General features: G+C 40.1%; 1 protein-coding gene across 1 annotated transcript in view; it reads right to left on the bottom strand.

Moving 5' to 3' along the window:
- LOC144719448 (transmembrane protein 132E-like) overlaps positions 1–22,438 on the bottom strand; it is a 150,550-nt gene that overhangs the window by 111,785 nt on the left and 16,327 nt on the right. The window contains exon 2 of the mRNA XM_078595363.1: positions 8,930–9,815. Coding sequence (XP_078451489.1) covers positions 8,930–9,815 — 886 coding nt within the window. The remainder of the gene's footprint in view (positions 1–8,929; positions 9,816–22,438) is intronic.

The raw sequence follows: 22,438 nt of genomic DNA, 5'->3' as shown, positions 1-22,438 counted from the left end.
TCTTTGGTTCTTTCGGTAAAGTCACGTAGGCAGAAAAATAATAACAGATCACGACGTTTTGATCGCCACACAAGCAACCGTCTTCTTCTCTCTCACCTGAAATTTCGAATGAATCTTTATTGTATATTGCAAACATATCTAACAAATACACGATACAATATAAATGCACATTACATTATTATTTGGATTCACTTTGGACTACACAATACTGTTTTTAAATTACAAAACCTTTAGTATTATTAAATCAAGGGTAAATATCGTTCAATTGTGGCCACCAATAGATTTAGAAAAAATAATGTAAGACAATATGCAATGCCTCCACGTGTGTTCTTACATGTTAATGAGCATCGCTTAATCATGAAAAACATTGGAAAGGTCACTTGGCTTGACTGACAAGAGAGCAAATCCGAGGGGTTCCTCAAGGGTTAATTTGGATTATTGACTTTGCAATGCTTGCATTGGAAGCTCCGTGTACTAAGCATGTGTAAAAATAAAAATAATAATAATAACAATAACAAGCGGGAAAGATATGGACCTGAGCTTCGTGCAGCCAGATATGAATGCTTTCTTGCCACTGCTACAGAGCATTAGAGAAAAATTAGATCGGCTGAAAAAGGAGAGGAGGGACTTGCTTACAAGGCTCCCCGGGGCCCTTGTGACAGAAAACACACAAATCTGTGTCTTCCCCAGAGGGGCCATATAGGATTGAAGTCTTTTTTTTTCACTGTGTGCCTTTAAAATTGATGTAGTCGCCCATAGATACTATGTAATATTGATTTTGTAGGCATTTCACTATTGGGTTTTTTTTATCCACGGGTTTAGGAATATCATACTTTACTTGGATCATGGATTGGAAAGGTATTATGTATAAAAAAATAAGTAGCTGGGGCACGCAGTTTCGGTCCTAATTTACCAGATGACGTGGTTTAAATTTGGACCATAGTTTAATTCTAATCCTATCTGAGCCGATCCATGTTTCCAAGGATCTGATCAGGATCGACATTTCAATCCTCTGAGTTCTAAAGAGCCCCTCCAGAGTTCCAGACGTATCGGTAGAGATGGGAGTACCCGCACTTGACCTCATGACACGCAACCTGCTGATCAAACTCAATGCGGGGTACCCATTTAAGCTGCTAAGTGGACAGAGGAGGGAGGATTTAAAAGAAACTTGCACATTGTTTCAACCACCACACCAGGAGACTGAACCGGTGACCTCCAACTTGCAAGCGCAGTGTGCTAACGATTAGACCGCGGCAGCATCCCTCTACGCACATAAATGCCCGTTAAGTGTGTTATATTAATTGGGAAGTACATTTCAAGGACACAAAAATGCCGTTAGCTAAATGTAAGTTACGCTTCACAAAACACTATCTTCTTCTGCTTATTCAAAACGTGTCAGGTATGAAAGAAGGAAAGCTATTGTGAGTTCACAACGGACATGAGTAACCAAAACATTCGCCTTAATTAGAACGTTCAATAATTAACATGTTTGTCATACTCAAATTATCTGTATAAACAAGTGTACTGAGGAAGCACACATTACAAATGTAAATAATTAGCCCTCAAGCATTTGGCATGGCTGCAATCGGGAAAATTCTTTTCTCACGTTCCCAGAGAAAGCTCTTTTAATATTTATTCAACCAACTGTTCCTGACGTTTGGTTATTCAGCAGCAGTCATGTAACACATAACTGTCCTTATATTTCCTTTTAAGTAATTGTTATAATGTTCTCCGTTATAATTACACTCAAATAGTATTCGTGCTATACTCCATTGCACTCGTGGTTTCAGAGTCGCTTATTGTTTCATAGTACAACATAAGATTAACACTTTATTGGCAAATAATTGTCTCTACAATTATGTCAAAGTCAAAGATACTCTTAGGTTTTCTAGGTAAAGTCACGCAGGTAATAAATAAATAAATAATAAATGCTATGTAAAAAATAATTGAAATAATAATAGAAATCAAATAATAAATCACGACGTTTCGGGCGCAACACAAGCGTCCGTCATCAGGTGGGACAACCACAGCAAGAAACAATTGTTGTAGTGGGCAACTGTGGTTGTCCCACCTGATGACGGACGCTTGTGTTGCGCCCGAAACGTCGTGATTTATTATTTTAGTTCTATTATTATTTCAATTATTTCTATTATTTATTATTTATTTTTACCTACGTGACTTTCTCGAAAAAACCTAAGAGTATGAATCCTTGCAGTCACGAAAGCTTCAAATCTAGAATCAAAGTGATATATTTGCTCAAATGACCATGAAGGTGGTTCTCATCTCCTGTATACTGCCCTAAGCCACTGGTGGACATTCCACATTCCATAGTGAAACCGATGTTGACTGACTTCCCCACAAAGTGGTACTCATTTTAACGACACCACGTGGATGATCGGATGAGTCAACCCCAAACCAAGATTTGCACCAGAAATCTTCTGATTGTAAGCAGTTCGCTCTGCCACTGAATCATCTTGAAGTTGGAATAAAAGGACAACAATATGATGTCAAGGCGATATCGGAAACTGGAACAACAATTATTCTTGCTGTAGCATTCCTACCTTGAGGCCAATATTTTAAAATTACTGTTTGACCAAGTATGTACTTATTTTGTGCCGATTAGATCATAAAGCCTCCGTTTGATTCCCGGACTAACTAACTCACTAACATAAGCGGTGGGTGACATCCGAATCGGCCCTGGGCAGTTCACTTCACCAACCCACAAGGATCAACACGGTGAAGTATGGTTAAAAAAAAAACCACGGCCAACGAATTCTGGGGTGACCTTCATCTACCGGTGGTTTTACAGGGGGCTGTAAATTATTGCTGTAGGTCACAATTTATTGTTTAAAACTTTACGTAACATCGGATATAAATTACTGTTTTTGTGTCAATGTGCATTGGCACATTGTAACGTGGTTGGAACTAATTGGGTAAAATTGTCAACATTTAAAAAGCCTATGATGCCAAATACTTTGTTGCATAAAAGTTAAAGGTGCAATCTTGCAATAACTTGCACACATCACTGCTGGTTGAAAGGATTCCACTAGAGGGAGTACCCACATTTTCCCCCATCACACGCTACTTGCCGATCGACTAATTGTGGTGTACACGTTTATATGTACTGCGAAGTAGACAGGCGAGGGAGATTGCAGTATTTAAAACATGCCCAATATTTCAAGAAACCGAATCGAACCATTGGCCTCTGGATTGCAATTCAAATGTGTTACCCATTGCACCACAGCAGTATCCTCTACTTAAGATCACTAAACGTCTTGATTATGTATAAATGTGTGATGCATTGGCATGTTGAAACTTGTTTGGAACCCACTCGGTGGCATTGTCAACATTTCAAAGGCCCATGATGCCTAATATTTTGCTGAATATCACTTATCTCATATTCATAATATTAGATCACATTCTGTTAAAATGGCTTGGAGGTGATGTCCATCACTCCAAGAGCTGTGTGTTTGAGGCTTCCAATATCCTAAAGTATTTTTTTAATATTTAATCAATAATGTCAGTGGTATCTGTGTTCTCATAAGCACCAGAAATCACAATATTATATGGATGATTATCAACTCGTAAGAAAAAAAACGCACATTTTGAAATGTTTCTAATGTACCAAAAAGAAAATGTTAAATGTATTTATTTAAGTACAGTGAAAGTCATAATGCTAGTCATGTGCTGATACTTAAGTAACTCATTGCTAAGACAGTTGCATCAGGCAAGACGTATACAGACTGTGGGATAATGCAAATGTAGATTTTGTTCTATGGACATATATATAAAAACAATGCATTGTAGTTTACTATTTAGTGCCTACTAATTTTATGATATATTGCAACATCTGTTAATAAATTGTTATCATGGTGTTCGTTATCATTAATGTTTGAAGTGTGTTTTGTCTTGAAGTTTAATAGCTACGTGTAAATAAATGGCATAATTCTATAAACAAAACTATTTTTTATTCTACCAGGTAAGTCCCACTAAGCTTTATAGCTCTTGTTCAAAAGCGATCTGGATACAAATGACAGCTCAACGAAGTGGCTTATTACGTGGTAATATATATATCAGCCAAATACTCGTAATGCATGTTTATAAATGTGGAGGGAAAAAACCGGAGGACTTGGACAAAAATCCACGCGATCACGGGGAGAACATACAAACACCAAATATTAGAGCAGGCCTCAGGGTCGGGATCGAAACCAGAACCTTCTGCCAAAGTGCACGACTGTGTTTTGATAATAATTAGAAAAATCGCTCATTAGTAGCGTGCTACCCTCCCACCACATGCATCTCCAACTCACTTTACTTCTATGTACACATGTGCTCATACGTCTCTCCTTTTAATATTCCCTTCATATCTCCATCTCTGTACCCCTCCTGCAACATCCTACTCGTAAATCATAATCCTTTACGTTGACTCTCAGGGACCTGCAAAATGTTGTAGCAGCAGGGGCAGCTGCCTTCTGGAATCAGTCTTGGCCCCCCATGATGCTTCTCACTGGATATTTTATACACCATGAAGGATTTATCATCTACCCTTGGGATAAAATGTGCCCCTCTTAAATGTCGGTGTAGACTATAGCCGCCTCTCCCCAAAATGCCTTCTTTCTCCTCCCATTCTAAATCTTCTACCTCTCTTTGTCCTAAAAAAATATGTTCAATTCTACAAGTATTATTATTGCACTTGTTTAACAACGTCGCTGCGTACAGACGGACTATGTTCACCTGTGAAGCATAGCGCCTTCGTGACATCCCTGCAAACATAAGAATGGTGTGAAATGCACATAATTTATTAATACCATCATCATTATTATAATTCTCGACTCATTTAATTTAAATACACTTGCACAGGCCCAAGGGCCCAAATTGTCAAGGGGCCAGCAATAAACAGCACGATCAAAGTTGTAATAAACGAGTTAACACGTTTATTGAATGGAGCAAGGTTATAAAGGCTTGGGAAAAGAGGCGATGGAAGATCATTTCAAAGTCGGGCAGTGCGAGGGAAAACGCGGAAAGAGAGGTGTTGTCCTCTGCAGTCAAGACTAAAACTAAACTATGTATTTCTTTATTTTACCAGATAAGGCCTACTTAGCCATATAGCTCTTTTTTTTAGGAACGACCTGGCCACAAATGATAGCTCAATGAGGTGGCTTAACATGTGGAAATGTATAGCAGCTAAATACTCAAAACGAGTGTTGATTCTAAATGTGGAGGGAAGATCCGGGGAAAAAATTTAGAACGACCACGAGAACATGCAAACTCCAAATATACAGGTGTCAGGGTCTGGATCGAACTCACGATCTCCTGCATACAGCTCACCACCACCGCATCGTCTGCAGCCTCGCAGTTAATGCCGCTCTGAAAACGCTCTTTTTTAAAACTTCATGCGCTCCGGCAGTCGACTCATTTATACGTTTCATATAGTTTTGGCACGAACGAGTCCGTTCAAAGCGATAGCGAACGCAGTCGGGGGAAAGTGCTTGTGGCCAATGCTCCCCAGAGTGCTGCATCGATAACAACTGTGCATTGTCATCAAACACCTGCACGAAGAGTCATCCTTCGAAATTCATCATCATCAGCACCACCACCAACCCCCATTGCGTTAAACCATCATTATCAAAGTGAATAAAAACAACACATTGTTCTTAATTGTATATTATTTATTTCTCGTTGCCATTACTATTTAACATTTACCCCCCCTCCCCCTCTTTGTTCACTCGTACCAGAAACGTAACCCCATTCCCCCCATTCCCCCCATTGGAACAAGGGTTTCTGCATTCGCGAATTCTGCATTCGTGAGTGTTTTCAAGAACGTAACCCTCGCGGATAGAGAGGGGGTTACTGAACCCTCCCTCCCAGGAGTGGCAGTGACACAATGACAGGTAACAGGGTGCCTGGTTAAGCACAGCATCGCGCAGGGAAGACGAGTCTTCCGGTAATGGGAGTGACACCACAACAGTCAGAGGAAGCTGGGTAATAATAGCATCACCAAAGGCAGATGGGTCTTCTGTAACCACAGGCACTTGGAACACCGAGAGAGGGATGGCTACTTTTCTACCAGATATCATCTGCCACACCATGGAATGAGGTATGTTAACATTTCCCATGCAAGCTCAGATATCTACCACATTGGATACCTCAGAGGTATGTATGCTGAATTAATTTCGCACCGTACGGAGCCAACCGTGCTAATCGGAGGTGTGTAAAAGTAGAGAGTGGGTTCGTGGATCTTGTCTTCCCAGCTGAGGAATCAGGGTTAGGTGAAGGAAGAATACTGAATTGAATAAAGAAGATATGAAAGGAAGTCTCATGCATAATAAAAAATTTACAAAGGGGAAAAAAAGACTTGGACCACATGCAATGTAATTTGTAAACCGTTTGATCCACTATTTTACAAAAAGGTATATTGGTTAAAGGATATGGCACAAAGGTCTGGTGTGAAAGTAAACATTAGTGCTTTGCTCACGCATAATTAGGCTAGCATTGAAGCTACATTGCTGACACTCGTGTTTATTTCTTCTTAATTATTTACTGTGAATAAAGTTTCGTGGTGTTGTGCTGAACAAGCACTTCTGAACTTACACTATGCAAAATACATTTTGTGTGTGTTTTTATCCCCATAGTTCATGAATATTCTCTTAACCTGCACAGACAAAACACGATATTTAATGTTTCTTCTTGCACAGATAATCTGTAATGTTCAACAAGTATGGAGCAAAATGGGATGTTTGAGTCACATGATATGCAATAACAAATACTTAGTAATACCATGATTTCGACCTCATAAAATATTAACGTTTTAAAATATGAAAATATATGCTAGTACTTTGTAGAATTAAAACTCACTTTCTCAGAGTATGTTACCCAGAGTTTTAATATTATATACCGACGATTGCTCATGAAAAAGATAACATAAAATTCATTGCATATTTTTAAAAATATCTTTAATGAAAATTGGAATGAAACATGATAATTAAACTGTATTACATTACCATTCATATATCTATCATTTACCTCCACTGTTCACATTCTGTGTGCGTGTTACTCCTTAGCATTAAGAATGGCATGCATACTTCATAATGTTTGCCATCAAAGTTAATCCACACGACATTAAGAACTTTAAAACTACAAAAGATAGAAATGGGAGTAATGTCGTAACTGCCATTCTCAAAATGTTTAAACTGATCTGCCCCTAAATTGCAATCTATAAGCTTATGCCTCATAATACGCTTATGCTTGTATGTTGTAAACAAAATTGGGCACTTTTGAGCGTTCTAGTTTGCTGAAAAATCTAATCAAAGTGCATATTTCTTGACTTAAAGCTTTCATGACTGCAGGAATTCATATTCTTTGGGTCTTTCTGTAAAGTCATGTGACTTTACCGACAGACCCAAAGAATATAGAAAAGGGGCATCTTTGCCCACGTGACAACCTGATTTTATTGGCTCTGTAGGATGGTGGAGGGTTTTCGTGAAAATAATGGCATGCCTACACGCTCTATCCCGAAATAAACTAATTATGAATCAATTCCGTAACATTTAGTCGTGTGATCTATTGCAGTTTTACAATTTAATATGCGAAATACGTTCCTACATTGGACAATCTCAACTGGAGGTCGTTACATTGACACAATGGTTAAGCATCACTATCTGGATCAGTCCTGGGCTACCTCCACACACTGCCCAGCTTGGTTAAGTATGGTAAGAGAAAAACCCTCGACTGACATGACATGGAGATGCCATCATCCAGCAGTTAGTTACACAAAGAGCTTTTGATTACAATTTAATATTACAAAATTCGAAATGTCATATTTTACTCGCACAAGTCTCATTAATTTGACAAAAAATATCGATTTAAGCCAAGGTGCTAACATTAGAATTTTATTCAAGCATTTTTACAAGAAACTTTTACAAAAAATTGCTGTATTCATTACAAATAATGTCTAACTCTGGTTGAACATTGTGAGCGAATTTGATTTCGCCAAATTACTATGAAACTTCAGTGGCACGCTTAATTCAAATCAATACCAACTCAATATAGCACCATATGTGCATGGAAATGGCAGGAGCCATGCTTCTAGCTAATGGACCTCAACAGCTAATGGTTGGAATTTATAGCCTATGCAATTAAATAACAATGTTTTGCGACATCTGTGCTCCCTTGGTGTCTCAACTGGAGATCACCAAATAGCTGTGTTTGTAGATCATGCGTGAGCTGCCCTGGCACTCTTAAGCGTCTACACACAAGACCTTTGTCTTGCTGTCTGACAACTGAAACCTGAAATGTCATTAGAGATGAGCAAATATTGTTTTATGCTTCTCAGCACATTTGTGGATATGAAACTGGTATTTTAAAAATACAAAGTCAAATTATCATGGAATGACATTTTTAGAAGCTTAAGCAACAGTAATGCACATAGGTTTTGGTGGTTGTGCTGTATGGCATGATGGCATGACGGACTACACATTGTACAACCCGAAAACGCATCAGAGAACGGTCGTGAGAAATATAAGAATAGGTTTTACCCTTTCTGGCAATAAAGCAGGTGATAAGATGTTAAAACACCAAACTGAAACCATTTTCCAAGGAATCATGTTTGCATTAACTACATATACTTGTGGTGAACATGCAAACAAAAAAAACATGCTCTGGTAGTATATGCATTGTCTTTGAAACTGATTGGTCCACACCAGAGAAAGCTTTCTTTAGAGCCTTGTCTCAAACAGTGTTAGACCAGAGGACGCCAAAAGGCGAACAGCAGTCTCATGATATAGTAGAAGGTTACCAAATTAACAAATTAGAAAACGTTATCTTAAATGGTTTTCTCTCAGAGATTTACGACTTGGCAACAAGAATAACAACGCATTACGGAATGTTATAAGCACAAGAGTTTGGAAGCCTTGCTCTGTGTGTCTCATACCTCAGCGTGAAGTGGTTCACTGTTGAATTTTTAAGAAGTTTCACTGGGACGTGGATGATCTCCTGCGGGCGAAGGGGTTTAATGGGGAGAGAAATTGAAATATCTCCGTCCAGTAATACCTCTCGGGTATTCATACGAGCTAAAGCTTTCTTCAAAGTCACATTGGAAACCCAGTTTAATCCTTGCTTTATATTACTCATGCCATCCTTAATGGGCCGGGCTACTGTTGCCTTATCATGGGAGCCTTGAGTGCAATTGAGAGCATCGTTGGATGACTGTAGACTATAGTACAACTCCACGGTTTTGCCAGCCGACATGTGGTTGGAATGTGGATGTTTGTCGTTTCCAGAAAGTTCATTCCAAAAATATGGCAGGCTCATCTCTGCCAAACACATTCCCAGATTATTTCCAAGCGAACACACAGTCCTCGCTTCATGCACATCAAGAAACGCATGAAGAACAATGCACGGGAGTTTTTTAACGTCCTCTCCGTCATCCCAGTCCCGTTCGGATATGTAGAAGAGAACCTGTATCTTGGCTTTGTCAGAGAAAATTGTATCTTCCGTCACAAATGCGTGGATCTTCCAGTTGGTTCTCACGATAAAAGACACATCGCTTTGCATATCCAGAAGGTCACTGGATATTGTTTGCCCTGCAGAAAATGGGCCGTAGCTCACATTCACACCGTAGTGTGCTTTGGTCGTGCCAAGAAAGAGCACGGGCTGTGATAGGGTCTGCAGACTGGCGTCTTCTATTGCATCTTGCCTGCTCTTCTTGAGGAAGAAGGCGGTCTCAGCATTGAAAAATGTGTAGCGAGGATAAATGTAATCGTTGCCTTGCGACACAGGTTTTTGCTGAGGACCAGTGCTGCTGATATTGACCGCACCTAAAAAACACACACACACACCAGGACAACATTTAAATAAGACGATTGGCTAGAATCGCTCAACTCAAGCAAATGCACAGTTATATTGAATGCAACCTCGCTGCTTACATGACAATCAACGATGTGGTTATAAGTACCCATCCGTAACCATAATAAGTAACCAACCGCACCTCCGAATAGCATGGTTGGCAACATACGGTGCAAAAGAAGTTCAACATACAGGCATTCATAACACAAGGCAAATGGAGTAATAACCTTGTCATGATTTGTTATTGCTAATCACACCTGGGAGAAAATACAGGTTGACTCCTCTTAGCAATGCCATTTATTTTGTTTTATAAAAAAAATAATTCCACAGTTTTTCTTGTACTCTGTCGCATGATTTTCTCTGTTGTCCAGAATATTGTACTCCACTCCTGTGGTTCTCACAACCCAGCTCTCAAGTTGCAGACAGTTTGGCAATAATGCAAGGCCCTGCAGAGCTTTACGAGACAGCATTACACACTTTAGCATCGCTTTGCGTGTGTGTATGCGCATGTTAGCGCACTTGGCTCAGAACCCAGCAAATTGGTAAGTACTGTAAATGTCAATTTATTTCTACACCAATATATTACCAACTGTTGATAAACTGGTGATGTTGCTGTGATAGCAATTGGCCAAAATGTCACCTTTAATAGATTCTGACTTTTAAGGCTTTGTCATTGACGTATATGTTGAGAGTTTATTTATTTACTATGTATTACATTTTCATATCTGTAATATAATACTGTTGACCACAGAGGCAGTCATGAACATAAGCCATGCTTTTTGGTGCGATGCAAAGTGGTGTATCCAATGTCACTGGAATAAAACATCACATTCCGGCAAATGTAGGTGATGTATGACCGTGGACATTGTATGCTACAGGTTACATGACGTAAAATAAATTGTGGTATTTCTATTACGTTGTATTTTATTCGGATTGAAGAAATTCAATGATAGGTTTATCCCATTATCAACTGTAACCTTTAGTGTGATCGAAACATGCTCTGGGAGTTGTTGTTATCCAATATATCACTGATACTAGGGAACATAAATCTCATGCAGAACTGTTGTTCTCATCCCTTAAAAGTGTTTTTGTTTTCACATGTCACAACCATCTCAAATGTCAACGTGGAACCGGCTCAACAATATGCAGAGTTGGCAATACCTGCTTACCAAACACATTTCTACAAAATGAAGATAACGTTGTTGTTTACAAACAGCTGTGCCTGTCAATGCAACATCATCATATTACTTGTAATGAGAGTAAACAACGTTTCTTATGTTTCTCTTAATGCATCAATAGCGTTTAAGAGCTTATATACAGGTAATGCACATGGAGGAAATGCAGCACCGTAGCAATATCTATAACTCACATGACGAGCTGCTTTAAAGCATTAGACAGCAGATGGCTATCCATTTTAACACCTCATTTAAGAATGAGACGTAACTATTGTAATCATTGTTCCACACATTTCGGTACGTCTCATATTTAACAAGGTGATCCGCGCGAGGACAGGAATTTGATTTAAATATGCGGTGTATATGTACCAAATGACATGCCACAATTCCGTAACATTCCAAGACATATTATTGTGTTAGGACTCATTATCTTAATGGAACTGAAGGTAAGTGATATAGATTTAAGTTTCAACATGTTAGAATTTCGGAAAAAAAACTTAAACATCAGAGGGCAAAGTGTAAATTATGTTAATATAATAAGTACAGTGTTGGCTTCTTGAAACCATTTAAATTATTCACATCACATTTATTGCCATTTCCTTGATCACTCTTTCTGGTACGACTTGAGAGTATACAAATTAAAAGTAAAGAGTCAAAACTGCAATCGTTTTAATGTTCAGCAGTGTAGAAATGTTAAATATGTAAAAAAAACACGTTAATTCACAGCTAGCTCTCTGCAACAGCTAAAACTGAACGCTAACAATCTTTTCTAGGCCACAGAATGAAACATGCATTCATTATAATTAACGCAGGGCAGCAAGGCAGAATTTCTGAAACGGCCAGCAGACCAATATAGAAATAGGCAAGAGAGGCATGCCAGTAATATTCAACCTAAGGCCCCCATGGGTGCTGGGCTTCTAACATTTTCAATTATCTTGGCCCGTACTGGATGGCTCCTAACTGACACTATCACCGCATCGATTATTCCCCCGACTTACTGCCTATGCCAAGGTCTCAACTCCCAATGCCATAACCAACACAGCGTCCTCTTTCGGCCTTCATCACAAGGTGATGTGTCTGTTGAGACCAATAATCTGTGTCATGATCATTTAAGGCAACACTGTGCCACAAGCAACTTGGCTTTGTTTAAGTGACCAGAGCCCACTAAAGACTTCTTTGCTCCCATATTTTCAAGCCTCCCTCCCGAGTGAATTCAATGCAACACATACCATCATTACCGCTTGCCCTGACCCGGCCACAACAAAATACACGTGCGTGCTGACCAGAGAATCGCGAGTGTAATACCGTGCAATAAATTACGCTCCCGACTACAGGCACTATTGCCAGTGCGTATATAAACGTGTAAAAGATGCATCAAAAGCTTAGATTTCACAAAAGATGTGCAAGGTAAGAGTTCTAAGCATTTTTCTGGCAGCAAATTGAGATTTTTCCATTCCATCTTGGGTTGTCTTTGAAAATAAAAATGGTTAAACAATCAAAGTATCCACTGCCACCCGGCATGAAAAAGCACCCCAGGGGCTCCTCTTACCTTTGGTGAAAGACTAATCCTAACTTGCAGCAGCATAGTAGTGCAATAAATCTTTTGTGTTTTCTCTCTTGGTCAAACAACAGGCAACACTGAGATTGTATTCCTCAAATGGACTCTTGTTGTTAGCAGCCACTACCTTCCCACGTTATTTACTGAGCTTATATTTGACATTTAGAGCTGTTAAGGATTATGTTTTGAAAAAGTTTAAAAAGCGCACTTGAATTGGTCGGCAATGAATGTTTTGGAATCCTTTGAGACAAATCGTGTTTTGAGTCATATGTGAAAAACACACGTGCAGAATGATTCGGTAAGTGCGCTGATACAATGGCAATTCAGTGTGCAAACATCACTGACAACGTGATTACCTGCTTAAATGGGCATTGAGGCTGTGCTCATTCCTGTTCACAGGCCTGAGCCAAGAGGAGAAATTCAATTCCTATGGCGAGGACAAGTCTATCCAAAGGACAACCAATGTTGTTTGCCCCACGAAGTGGTAACAATTGATCAGCCCTTTAGAAAAAAAAATCAACCCCTCCCCTCCAGCCAGGGTTTGAAATCACAACCTCGTGATCTTTTTTTTTTCGATTTAAAGCTTTCGTGATTGCAGGGATTCATCTTCTTGGTTCTTTCGGTAAAGTCACGTAGAAGGGAAATAATAAAATAATAAAAATACAATATAGTAAAATACAATTCTCACGACGTTTCGGCCACAACGCAAGCAGCCGTCCTAAGGTGAAGAACAGGTCTGTCGGAAAGACAGCGTCTGCTTGCGTTGTGGCCGAAACGTCGTGAGAATTGTATTTTACTATATTGTATTTTTATTATTTTATTATTTCCCTTCTACGTGACTTTTCCGAAAGAACCAAGAAGATGAACCTTATGATCGTCAGGCATCCCTCTACCACTGAGCATCCTGGCGCACATGAAACAAATCACCAATTCCTGTACGTTGGACCTTGTAAAGTGATTATATATGGTACATAACTCTTTTAGGAAATGAATAATGTTATTAACACATCGCCTCTCATTCTTGCCAAAATCAATCAATTAACCATTTTTAAATGTTTTTTTTATGAAGATAAATTATTGTTGAAAGTTGGATGAAAGCCCACATTGATAACAGCTGGGTGCATCCATTCACAGTGCAGTGTAAGGCTTGTAGGATCTAGGATGTTTATTTTCTCATCTAATGCCTTGTTTTGAAATTATCACTTGACAAGACCCTCGTTCATAGGTTGATGGCGATGAAGATTTATTTTTTAACTAACAGCAATTTTCGATATTTTTTCCCCTTCAATAGATCTTGCCCTTTGCAAGAATGGCACGGCCACATCTTAAGGCAACCAATCACAATTCCAATCGCAATATTTATTAAGACAAAGTAAGAAACCGTGACAATAAAGGATGTATTATATCCCGTAATACCAATGTTTTTTGCTACTCAATTTTAAAGCATAAGCTGTGATTGATAACATATCGATCTTCACCTTTGTTGCTCTGTAAGCCATAGTGGGTTGAGAATACTAAATAAATGTCACAATGTCAGTGCTGATCCATATGTGAAGGAGATCATGTCTTCAAACAGAGCACACATGACATTTTACAACAACTTCTGGTCAGCGTTAAACCTAGGCCTTGGAAGTCATCGGACATTAAATCTGAGCTGAGTGACTGTCAATTAAAGTTGGCATTGAAATGCGTTAATAATGAAGAAACCATTTTTGTTTCCGTTACGTATTTAAATCAAGAATTTGCGTTCATCATACTTTTAATTCCTTGATATTATAGAATATCCTGAAAACTTTATTTTCTCACGCGCGAATTGAGTGTGTGAAATAGAAACGTATGAACACTGCTAAATTTCTCACGAGTGAGTGTCAAAATTTAGAGATGTACAGAGAGGGCGTGTCTTATAAACATGGCCAAGCGGTAGCTCATCCGCCACTTGTTGCAGAGGTTTGCGGGCCAAATCCGGCAGGCCGCCCTGGCTAATACTGCGGGTATATTGACCATAAAATATGCGCCATATGCTTCATCGTGCTCATTAAAGATCCTGTGGCAACATTGAAAGAAGTGTAGGTGATTGTGTGCTGTGCTCATGGTCCAAATTTGCCAACTTGAAAAATTACCCATGTTTGTTGACAGTGTCCTTTATAGATTATAAATACAGCTATCACACTTTATTATGAAGCAAATTTTCACTTCGTATTCATATGTCATCATCGTCAGACATGGTCAATCCACTTCTGAATGAAGGCCTCCCCAAGCCACCATCACCGCTCGCCATTCTGCTCTGTTCTAATCCACCAAGCACCTGCACATGAATGGTGATGTATAGGCAGTATATACTGTATATTAAATCAAAAGTTGCACTTAATAAAGACAATTATAAAGCGTGTAGAGTTACATTTTCACGGCACTTTATTGGCTGTAGACTAAATTTCCCTCCAGTTATGCATCTGTATTTTGAATCAGGCCATGCAATACTAAATCAGGTATAGATCGGTGGCGCAGTGGTTATTGCATTGCATTATGAACCCAGCAACCTTAATTCGATTTGCGGCCACAGCGAACATCATTCGTATTATCTGAACTGCTCATAAGCATGCAAACGTTCGCCAACTTGCACGAGTCAGCATAGAGAAGGATGATCAAACAACCCCCAAGCCTGACACAATGGCATGGAGAGAGGCCTTCATCCAAGAGTATGTTGAGAAAGGGGCTGTAAACGATTAATATTTTACGTTTTCAGCAACATTCCACTTCGACATGAATTTCAAATTCCATCCACAGAATTGCAATATGGTAATGTGGTTGCACTAGAGCTCTGATTACATTTTCTATTTAACATTATGAGCCATTGTTCTGCCCCACGCCAGCTATGGGGGTGTGTTTACATAGGAACTTCCTGATATGATGGTGTTGAGTTTGGTCACGTGACCAGAAAGTTTCGAGTTAAGGGTCTCGAAGCCATGAGGCAAGGCAGGTGTGTCAGCCATTACAAAGAGTACAAAATGGAGGCACAATTAGCGTCTCAGTGAAGACGGGTGCATCTGTTCATTGTTGTACTTTAAGAAGCATTGTCTGTAAGTTCGTTTATGTTCTTATAATGCTTGGAATGCTGTTATAATGTTAGGATTGCAGTTATAATGCTGTAAATGCCTTTATAATGCCGTTAAGTTGTTACGATAAATATGAGGCCTAGTTAACAATGAAGCCTACCACTTGCATTATTGTGAATGCTATTTGTAGTTGGATAAGTCAAGCCAGACTTGTGCCCATGTAACTTTACTGTGTTCTTGAGAGCAAGGATGAAGAAGTATCTCATCCACAGTTCAGTGTTATTTGCAGCGCTGTACATTTGGGCTGTAGTATGGTGATTACACAAAGTGACCTTATTTAACACAGTAGCTTATTCTCTTCTTGTATTCAGTGCTAATGTAGGTGCCTGGTCCATCCAGGATCTATTATTGAGATTCATGTTATCTAACACAATGTTATGATGTATTATTTGGGTCTTTCGGTAAAGTCACGTAGATAGGTTCAAAGAAAATAACAAAAAACTATGACGTTTCCATTGCAACACAAGCGTTCGTCATCAAGAGCAGGGGGTTAGCTTTTAAAGGTAAACTGTTTATAAAGATTTGAAATGGGCGTAGCTCAAATGTCAGCAGCCAATGTTAATGTAAGTGGTGGGCATCGAACGGATCGGTGGTGGGTTTTCCCACCAATCAAAAGGCTGCCCAGTAAAAAATTAGCATGATAATGTAAGATCGTTGAGAGGCTTCTACGGCGGTGCTCTGAGGTGGTTATGTTGATGTGAGAGATTAGCATGTTAATGGCAGATCGCAAAGCAAAAACCTCGAGCTCGGTGAGCGAGGTGGCTGTGTTAGGGTGAGAAATTTATCCTGTGAATGTAAAATTAGAGAGATCAAAATAATAACTAACATCGGAAGGTGGTAGGATGGGAACATCACAGCTAGTTATGACTTAAACTGGTTGATAACGTCCTTCCAATGATTGCTCAATTCATATCCATCTTCTCGATTGAAATTGTGTCTGTGTCTATATATATGGATGGCTTCATGAACGAATCTTTGTTGAAAGCCAGTGGGTTTGCAAAGTAAGTCGTCTTAGAGAAATCAATTTCATGTGAGCCCACCGCATTAAAACAATGATCAGCCACGGCCGAGGTATTGGTCTTACCGTGTTTCAGATCTGCCTTATGTTCACGAACATGGTCTGAGACATGTCGCTTAGTTTCCCCAATGAAACTACTGCGGCAAACACAGCTTAGTTTGTTGATGCCAGGGTATTGCATGTCAGGGATCACATCCTTCACAGATGGTATCAGATCACACATTTTATGTACTGTGTTAAATCGAACCTGGATTTTTTGTTTGCTCATGATTTTGGAAATATTTTTGGTGACCCCTGCTATGTATGGCAAGGTGATGGTTTTGATTGGGTCCTCAGATGGTTCTTTCCCAACGGTTGGGGTGATAGCTTTACGCATTGAGTAGTCTGAATATTAATTAATCTTGAGAGCTTGGTGTACATGTTCCAGTTCACTGGCTAGGTGATGATGGTCGGAAATACATCGAGCTCTATGGTGTAGAGTTTTGATGAGGGAATTAGTCTGGGAAGGATGGTGGTGGGAGTCAGGTTTTAGATATGCATCCATATGGGTGGCTTTCCTGGAGACAGCGTCCCTTTGAGCCATCTGGTCTCCTTTCGATTATACATCCAAGAATGGTAGCTTGCCATCCTTTTTCACCTCCATGGTGAATTTGATGGCTGGGTGTATGGAGTTGATTTGGTTGAGGAATTTGTTCAGAGCTGGTCGGCCATGTGGCCAGATGACAAACGTGTCAGAGATTTAGAGTGGATGCCTGGATGGCATCTGTCTCAAATTTTTCCATGAAAACATTGGCTACAACTGGAGATAAGGGAAAAACCATTGGGGTACCTTCACCTTGTTTGTAGAATGTTCAATTCCAGGTAAAGTAAGTATTGGTGAGGCAGTGTCTCACCAGGGCCAGTACATCAGCATTCAGTCCTTGTTGGACAAAATCTTCAATGATTGCAATGGTGTCAGGCACAGGAACTTTGGTAAACAGAGACTACATCGAAACTAACGAGCAAATCATCTGGGGATAGTGAGATGTCCTTAAGTAACGATACCGAGTGAGCTGAGTTAAGTACAGTTGAGGTGGTCTTACCAGTGAGTTGGGCCAGTTTATAGGTGAGTGAGTCAATGGTGGAGATGAAAGGATGAAGGGGTGTACCATCTTTATGCATTTTTGGTAAGCCATACAATCTGGGTGGTCTAGCAGCAGAGGGTTTTAAGGAAAACCGCTTGGATGGTTTGATTAAAGATGTCGAATCGGTGATGATCTTTTTGGTTTTCGTAACGAGGTTGTTGGTGGGATCTCTTTACATTTTAGTATAGCTACCATCATTAAGTAGGTGCTGAATTTTGTTATTGTATGTGGTTTTGTCCATGATGACGGTGTCATTGCTCTTGTCGGCTGAGAGGATGACGATGTCATATTTATTTTTTAATTGAAAAAGCTCAAAGCGCTCATCCTTACTGATGTTGCTACTAGGTGTCTTAGCGTTTTTGAGGATTGCAGCTATTTCCGATCTTGCCACATCTGCAGTGATGTGTCCTAAACCCTTAAGGGCTACGTCGATCTGGGCAATGATATCATCCACTGGGATGTGTTTAGGGGTGACTGCGAAATTCAACCCTTTAGCTTGAACTGATTTTAGGCTGTCGGAAATTTGACTGTTACTCTGATTAATAACAATCTTGTCAACGTCTAACTTTTTAACGTGTGGATCTGGCTTCTTCTTGGAAAGGAGATTGAACTTGGAAATCAGGGCAGCCCTTTGATTGGTGGGACAACCCACTACCATCGTGGTCGCTGCTCACCACTTACATTAACATTGGCTGCTGACATTTGGGCTACGCCCATTTCAAGCCATTGTAAACAGTTTACCTTTAGAAGCTAACCCCCTCTTCCTGATGACGAATGCTTGTGTTGCGATCGAAACGTCGTAGTTTTTTGTTATTTTCTTTGAACCTATCTACGTGACTTTACCGAAAGACCCAAAGCATATTAATTCCTGCAGTCACGATAGTAGTGCAACGCAGTGCACAGCGAAGCCGAAACAGCCATGATCTATCCACTGTTGGATGAAGGTCTCCCCAAACCATCACAATCCTTAATGGTCACTGTCGAGCTTGTACACACGAGGTAATCTCACTGCTCAGGGGTATTGCTCCTAAACCAAACGCTGCCCAAGCAGTTATCGTCTATCTTGGTGTTGCGGTGCAACAATTCGTTAGCTCTAATAAATAATCTGATTTCATTGCTCCTTCTCCATGGTGGATGTCCTCTTGGGCATGTAACCTTCTTTGACTAAAAATCTGTTGTTGGTCTCCACCACCAGTTATCATCCCTTGTAGTGGCCTGTCCTTTGCAAGCCGACTTACTTTCTTAACTGTCAAAGAAATTGCAAACGTTCCATAATCCGTGTTATTCTTCCTTCTGATCTACATCTTTTGATCTACATTCAATAATCGCCCTAGGTATACACAATTTCAAGTGTTTTCCACATGTGTTCCTACAGTTGACATCATCAATTGACTAGCAAACTGGCACATCATTTCTGTGTTGCTCGTGTTTATGTTGAGACCACTTTTTGCAGCCTCCTTGATTAAGTTCCTCAGTCGTTTCCTGCAGTTAATTCCCATTGAACCTATAATATGTCATCATAAAATCCGAGATATCTAACATTTTCCTCATGTAATGTGTAATGCGTCGCTTTAATGTCACTGACATTAAGCGTCAAGTATTGTTTTTCAATGCACAGTGAGCAGAAGAAGAAAAAAACGTCTCCCTGTGTGAATAAAATCCTTTCAACTGCCAATCTCATGACAAAAATGCCATATTGCGTGCCACAGAGCCTTGGTGTTTCTCTTCGCAAGCAAAATAAAATCCGATTGTCATGGGAAAATGTTCATCGTAATTCAGAATTCTTTTTAATGAACCTGCCATGCATTATACATAGATACGTTGCCACTATCTTGGTTGTGTACTTAAAATATGGGTGACGAGATCAAACGATATCAAAACACCAGCAGTGTCAATTAACAACATGACTTAATGGAAGTATTTATCAAAGTCTCGTTAGTATTCATGGCATGTTGACTTTGGACTTGTGTCTAAGCGACGTTAGCCCATGGTTTTGTTACTTCACCAAGGGTTCGAGGATTGATCTGCCAATCGTGAGAACCAACTTTAAAATAAAATCATTACCCGCACATGCGAGTGATCCTACACCTGGAACATCATATCCACTGTAAAACCCTGGCAGCCTTAACACCTTGTTCTGGGATTCAATCATAGCTCTCTGCTTGGACATGTCCACTCCGACCATCTTGTTAACGACTACTGTGGAGCCCTTGTGCAGCGAGGAGTGACACTGTCTGTCGATGCGTCTTGACAACCAATTGAGCAACAAGCCGCACTAAGGCATTTGTAATCAATGCACATATTTGTTGCTGTAATGAGCACTGCAAAAGGCTAGAGAAAGCTGAACTTGGTAATGGAAAACAAAACCAACGTGCAGTACTGATGCGTTTGGAGAATTATCATACACGTGGACATGCTGATGAAGAAGAGGGAACAAAAGCTCAAACGTGTGCAAGGAATCAAGGAGGGATGCATGATTGATATTACTAAGAGACTAACCGCTCAACACATTTTACTTTTTTTTCTGTGATACAGTGTTGGCAGTGATTGACAAGCACAAATGACAAAAAAAAACCACTCAACGCATTTGTCAATAACACTACCGTAAAAGGAAAAATATATATCAGGCAAATGTTCTTTTTCACAGCACATTTTTTTTTATCTCGGCACACGCTTCATTTGACGTCGCTGCGCTAGAGCAACGTTTGATCGCATTATATCAAAGACTAGCAACTCGCCCGTGCGCTTGCCAGGGAGATACCTTCACTGCCCTCGAGGGTGGCGTCGCCGCGGTGAAGCCATTGGCGGTTTGTAAGGGAAGACGACGTCATGCGGATGGGTTTTAACGATAAATGAACGGAGAACCCAACCTGTTGTAAACTGAGCCTCACTCATTCCACAAGTTTTTTGACTCCCATTGGTTTGTGTTGGACGTTATTTAAATAAATAAAAAAAATTGGCGAGCAAAATGGAAATGTGACCATTTTGCGAAAATGTCCTCGCCAAAAGAATCATTTTACCATTTGCGAGATACAGAGCGTGATCGACGAACACGTGCACGTTATATAGTGTGTCCTCGCTTAACGCGTGTTCACATAACGCATTCTCGCTAAACGGCACGCGCCCCTTATAACGCGGAACGCGGTTTTTGAGCGCATCGACGACGAACTACGCTCTTGAGCTTCGCGGCTGAGCGGTATGATACAGTACGCAGAATGATAAAGAAGCGTGGCGGCGTACCCTCAGTTATTTGTCCCGCAATCTTACTGCGTATGTGCACGTCCTAACTCTCCAAACTTTATCGTTCAATCATTTATGGGGAAATTGTTTCCACTTCGCGCGTTTGTCGCTAAAGCCGACATTTTTCAGGATTGCATCTACTAGGACTTGCTGTACAAAGCCTCACTAAATCCAAATAAATGATAAGGGGATGGTTATTATTCAAAATATCTGGCCAAATCCTTTTTGAGTATTTAATGTGTGGAGAAAATGAAGAGTACCAAAAAACTCCTTGCACATAACAGAATACTAATGAAACGTATGCATGTATGTAAAGGTCATTAAACCCTTTGCTACACTCTCATCTGCTTGCCAAATTTGTAGCCCTGCAGGTGGAAGCTTCGTGCCAAAGATGATATTTGCACGATCTACCAATACTGCTTTAGTGTGGCAGATATATGCCATGTGACACCACGCTCGGTAACTATGTTGCAACGTGAGGAGAGATGTGAATGTCTTGAATGAGCACGGGACATTCCTCCATGACAGGTGTTTTAGTGGCAGGCATCGGTGGGGAAAATTATAGCTAGTGCTTACTGTAACAAGTCAAGCATGGTATTAGTGAGCTATTCCTTTTCAAGATAACGCCTCAAGAGTGCACACAGTATTTCATTTCTATCTAGCATGATGAGCCCGAGCCTGCCATGAAATTATCAGGCAGGGTCTGGTCATGTGTGTGTTTTACTGGGCAATAAAAAAAAACCAGGCATCTGCGGCAGATGTCCACGCGTTGTATGACGATGTATGCTCAATTGTGTTTATCCAGTTTAGGAATCCTGGTACATAATGGTCATTTATAGTATCAGAACTGAAAGGGAAGTTATCGGATTAATATCATATACATCGTGCTTAAAATGTTCTACGTAATTTTCTCTAAGTGACCACATATGACCTAATTTACAAGCTCCAGCCTGCCCACAAAACTATCGGGCAGGGTCTGCACATTCATCCGTGGCAGAAGTCCACAATAATGTTGGTGATTTTCTCATCCCTTGTAGGCAGCTTTTATGTAATGGTCACTTCTAGCAACCAACAACACTGCAAAGGGCATATCAGTGCTGGCGCAGTGGTTCTTTCACCACCCAATGAGCCCAGTGACCGAAGTTCCATTCCCAGGCATCGGTAGTGAGTGATATATGAATATACCCTGTCCACCCCCTCGACCCCACCACCCCCATCTTCTTTCACCAACCCACACTGACTAGCACGGCGAAGTACCGTCAACAACCCCCATGACTAACGTGCATGGGGAAGCTTTCATACAGCAGTGGATTGACAATTGGCTGCAAATTGATATTTTCTTACTTGGAAATAAATCATGATTAAAA

Source organism: Lampetra planeri, chromosome 6, assembly GCF_965212315.1.
Source record: "Lampetra planeri chromosome 6, kcLamPlan1.2.h2, whole genome shotgun sequence".
In the NCBI taxonomy this organism is placed as follows: Eukaryota; Metazoa; Chordata; class Hyperoartia; order Petromyzontiformes; family Petromyzontidae; genus Lampetra; species Lampetra planeri.
This window is presented reverse-complemented; position numbering and strand designations above follow the sequence as displayed.